A 3,283-nucleotide genomic window follows, 5' to 3' on the forward strand; every position below is an offset into this window, starting at 1 on the left:
CCCCTGGCACAACTTGAGGCCATTTCCCCTTGTCCTAAGGCTTGTTACTTGTGAGAATGGTCCTGCAGGGCATGCCCACCTTTCCTAATTTCTGTTCCCACCTCCTCCTTAGACCCCACTCCACCTCGCAGTGTACCTGGAGCAACCCAGCGTGATCCAGGCACTGATCCACAAGGGAGTGAATCCTGGGCTGCAGGATCGCAACGGCAACACCCCGCTGCACCTGGCCTGCGAGCAGCAGCGCCTGCAGTGTGCCCAGCAGCTGCTGCAGGGCACAGTCCTGCCAGAGGACACGGCCCAGCCCCACGGGCACCACCAGGACCTGCAGCTCCAGAACTGGCAAGGTGAGACCTGGGGGCAGCCCAGTGCAGAGCCAGTGGCCAGGCTTGGGCAGAGACCGAGTGTTGTGTGTGCAGAGATTGGGGAACGCAGCAGACTGGGCACAGGGCTGGGGCTGGTGTGCCTCTGGGTGACTCAGGCTGACTGTGGTTCTCTCTCCTGCCTCCCCACCCCAGGCTTGGCCTGCCTGCACATCAGCACCTTGAAGGGGAACATCCCCATGATGTCTCTGCTATTGAAGAGTGGTGCCAACATCGATGTTCGGGTAAGGCTGGGCGTGGTGTGATGTTTGGGTAGGGCTGGGCACACCACATGGCTCCCTATGGCCCCAGGGCAGGCACTGCTGCGGGGTTGAGGAAAGGTCCTTGCTGGGCTGTTGGGTGCTATGACTGCAGTCAGGGTGGGGGCTGCTTTTCACCCTGTTGAGGGGGTGTGAGTGGGTGCTGCAGGGCCCATCTGAGGAGACCCTGCACCCATCCCCTTGCGGTCTGCGGGTTGCAGGAGGGCACAAGCGGGAAGACCCCATTGCACCTGGCCGTGGAGAGCCACAACCGCAGAAAGGTCCTTGCTGGGCTGTTGGGTGCTATGACTGCAGTCAGGGTGGGGGCTGCTTTTCACCCTGTTGAGGGGGTGTGAGTGGGTGCTGCAGGGCCCATCTGAGGAGACCCTGCACCCATCCCCTTGCGGTCTGCGGGTTGCAGGAGGGCACAAGCGGGAAGACCCCATTGCACCTGGCCGTGGAGAGCCACAACCGCAGGGCCGTCCAGTTCCTGCTGCGCAACGGGGCGTACGTGGACGCCCAGATGTACAACGGGTGCACCCCGCTCCACCTGGCCGTGGGCCGCAAGGACGCTGCCATCGCCGCCATCCTCTCCCACTCCGGGGCCGACACCCTGCTGAGGAACATGGAGAACGAGACAGCTCAGGACCTGGCTGATGGCAATGATGATGTGAGTCTCAGAGGGGGGAGGCCTGTGGCTCTGCAAGCGTGTTGGGGGGCGCGGGAGTCAGGCAGTGTGGGGGGAAACTCCCAGGAGGAGTTTCTAGCTGTGCTTGTCCTCCCCTATAGGGTGCTGGCATTGGCTCTGAGCATGTGTGGGGTGACTGCCTGTTGCCTCAAGCCCTAGGGAAAGCCCAGCCAGGGTTCCTTGGCACTTTCCTAGGGAGGCGGGAGGCTGCAGGACTTGGGGGAGAAGATCTGGGCCCCTACTTGAGCTGGATGGAGACATGGCCCTGGATCCTTACCCATCTACACCCTTGGCCTTTGCAGCTCCTCGCCTTGCTGCCCTTTGATGACCTGAAGATCTCGGGGAAGCCTGTTGTGTGCTCTGAATGAGCGGCCGGACTCCTCCTGCCCGTTGGGCTGCCTCCTTGCTCAGTGATGCTGCCCTGCTGCCCGCTGGGACCTCGCCTGCCTGCAGTTCAGTGGGAGCAGAGCCACTTTGGGAGACTTATCCCCCTCCTCTCCTCTTTGGAAAAGTTTTGTTGGCCTCAGGCTGCCTTCCCGGAAGGAAGATGATGGCACTATGATCACTACACAGGGGAAGCTTTTCTTTTAGTATTTGTGCCCAGCAGCAAGACTGAATTTCCCCTCCCTGCCACGGGTCTGACTTGTGGGGGTCTCCAGCTTACCCAGGGAAGGAGCAGGAGAGGACTCCTTCTCACACTGTACGGTGGACGAAGCATCCCCTGGCACCCCTGAACGCCATCAGAATAAACACGGGGTGAGGAGAGCTAACACTCACTCTAATAAACGTTTGTTTCTTGCTGCGGGTGCCTGAGGTCTCATGTGATCTAACCCACCTCGCTCCCCTGCAGCAGCGTCGGGAGGCTGAGCAATACCCCGGGGCATGTGAGGGCTGCAGGGGCTTCCCCGGCCCGCCCGCTCCCTCGGGTCCTTGGCACCCACGCGCGGCAGAAGGTGAGTGGGAGCACGGGGGCTTCCCCACTTGCAAACCCTTTCCAGTGCTCAAGGCTGAGGCTGGGGGATCCCAGCCTAGTGCTCCGTTCCTGTGCTGTCCTGCTGAGCATCTGGTTCTGCGGCTGAAGAAAGAGGGTGGGAGGTGCCAGAAGACCAGGTTATGGACCCCTGCTTCTGCTGTCATGCCTGACATCTTGCTGCCTTACAGTGCTGTGGTTTCCTCTTTCACAATGAGGATAGAAAGATCCTGCCCCATCTCCTGGCTTGGGAAGGTGTTAAAAAACTTAGGGCATAGGTCTTCCCTGGGTTTTAGATTCCTCCAGGCCGAAAGCAGAGGAGACAGCAGGGTTACCTCCACATCCATTCTGTTGTTCAGCTCACCACCCTTCCCTGCCCCTCCTCCAACCCAGGGGAGCACGTGCAACGCATTAGGGAACCAGCAGCCAAAGGTGCTGTGAGAACGAAGACACAGAGTGCTCCTGACCTCACCTCAGCCAGGGAAATTCCCCATCTGCTGCCTGGGAGCAGCTGCTGTTGTCTGGGGCAAATCCTGGATGGTGCAATTGCCCGACATGCTCTGGAATGAGCTGTTGTTCTTCCTCCTCCCTTCTTGGCAAGCCAGATAGCAAGGGAATGCTGCCAGGAAAGTGGCACGGCCTCTCCCAGGCCTCTTTGGAACTTGCTTGGTCCCTTCAGCAGCCTCGGACCGGAGTGCTCCTTTCGAATCTTTGCACTTCTGGCACCTCTGCCTTCTGGCATGGCCTCGGCTAATATTCTGCTCGTGGGCTTGGCCAGCACTTGCCGGGAGCGGGTGCCCACTGGGGCTGCTCCAGTGCCACCTTCACGGGGCACATGTGTACTCCTGGGTGGCCCAGAGCTGGAGTGGGGGGTGCTGCCGGGATGAGCGGCTTGGTGGGGCCGGGGCTGCAGCTGCGCCGGAAGGGGAGGGAAAAGGCAGAAGCAAGTGATCATCACTGGGTTTATTATTTTTAAATAAAAATAATGTTTGTTTCGTTTTTTTTT

At 60.0% G+C, this 3,283-nt stretch overlaps 1 protein-coding gene across 1 annotated transcript in view; it reads left to right on the forward strand.

Annotated features, from left to right (window-relative positions):
* LOC103770967 (NF-kappa-B inhibitor epsilon-like) overlaps positions 1–2,101 on the forward strand; it is a 3,588-nt gene extending 1,487 nt beyond the window's left edge. The window contains exons 3-6 of the mRNA XM_008938251.1: positions 113–344; positions 516–604; positions 1,041–1,289; positions 1,610–2,101. Coding sequence (XP_008936499.1) covers positions 113–344; positions 516–604; positions 1,041–1,289; positions 1,610–1,675 — 636 coding nt within the window. The 3' untranslated portion in view covers positions 1,676–2,101. The remainder of the gene's footprint in view (positions 1–112; positions 345–515; positions 605–1,040; positions 1,290–1,609) is intronic.
* The last annotated feature ends 1,182 nt before the right edge of the window (positions 2,102–3,283 follow it).

The sequence above is a fragment of the Merops nubicus genome, unplaced genomic scaffold, assembly GCF_000691845.1.
Source record: "Merops nubicus isolate BGI_N331 unplaced genomic scaffold, ASM69184v1 scaffold27440, whole genome shotgun sequence".
Classification (NCBI taxonomy): Eukaryota; Metazoa; Chordata; class Aves; order Coraciiformes; family Meropidae; genus Merops; species Merops nubicus.